This window comes from Egretta garzetta, unplaced genomic scaffold (assembly GCF_000687185.1).
Source record: "Egretta garzetta isolate BGI_Z169 unplaced genomic scaffold, ASM68718v1 scaffold1098, whole genome shotgun sequence".
In the NCBI taxonomy this organism is placed as follows: domain Eukaryota; kingdom Metazoa; phylum Chordata; class Aves; order Pelecaniformes; family Ardeidae; genus Egretta; species Egretta garzetta.
The window spans coordinates 4,904-5,660 of record NW_009260510.1 but is presented as its reverse complement, the minus strand read 5'-3'; the positions used below and the strand labels follow the sequence as shown (position 1 = coordinate 5,660).

General features: G+C 68.3%; 1 protein-coding gene across 1 annotated transcript in view; it reads right to left on the bottom strand.

Annotated features, from left to right (window-relative positions):
* Nucleotides 1-757, bottom strand: part of LOC118452868 (BPI fold-containing family B member 4-like) — a gene marked incomplete at both ends in the record, with an annotated part of 6,178 nt that overhangs the window by 560 nt on the left and 4,861 nt on the right. The window contains 2 exons of the mRNA XM_035900132.1: nucleotides 45-230; nucleotides 592-652. Coding sequence (XP_035756025.1) covers nucleotides 45-230; nucleotides 592-652 — 247 coding nt within the window. The remainder of the gene's footprint in view (nucleotides 1-44; nucleotides 231-591; nucleotides 653-757) is intronic.

Below are 757 nucleotides of genomic sequence, written 5' to 3'. Positions count from 1 at the left end.
CGGCAAGCGGCGGTCCGTGCGTGGAGGCCACCACGCCGCCCTGCGTGTCCCCAGCGAAGAGCTGCGGGGGACGGACGTGGGCAGGGCTTGGAGGAACGGCCCCAGCTCAGCGAGGCCGAGGGGCTTGGGCTGGGACGTGGAGGCACTCACGTTGAGATCCAGCTGGATCGCGTTGCCACCGATGATGGAGAAGGGGGGCAGATCTCCCAGAGCCCCCAGCGGGAGCGCCGCTGTGGGATACGGGGGGGGAAAACTTTGGAGCTGCAAGGAGAGGGGCATGCTCCCAACCCCCGGGCCCCAGGAGCCAGCGGCAGCTCCTGCTCGCAGCCGTCCCTGCTGGACAGGGCGCTAGAAAGCACCGCTCTGCCACAAAAATGTTCTTTCAAAAAGGAACCGCTCCTGCAGGGGCTTTCGGCAGGCAAAATGGTGCTGCTGCTCCGGGGCAGGGGCACGGAATGTCGTGCTGGAGCTGGGAGCTGTGCTCTTAGGAAGGCGTTAAAATATCCGTATTGCCGCTGCGTAGAGAGCCCGGCCCGCCCGCAGCGCAGGGGTCGCGCAGGAGCAGAGGAGGAGGAGGGTGCCGGCACTTACGGGTCCCGAGGCCGAGCAGAGCCCTCACCGCCTTGAGCCTGTTGTTGGCGATGTCGCACCCCTGGGGAGCAAGGGCGAGTTTGGGCGCTGGGACGCGCAGCCCCGGCGGCCGCACGGCGCGGTCAGACGGGCAGGAAAGCCCGGCTCTGCTGGGGCGGCGCAGCAC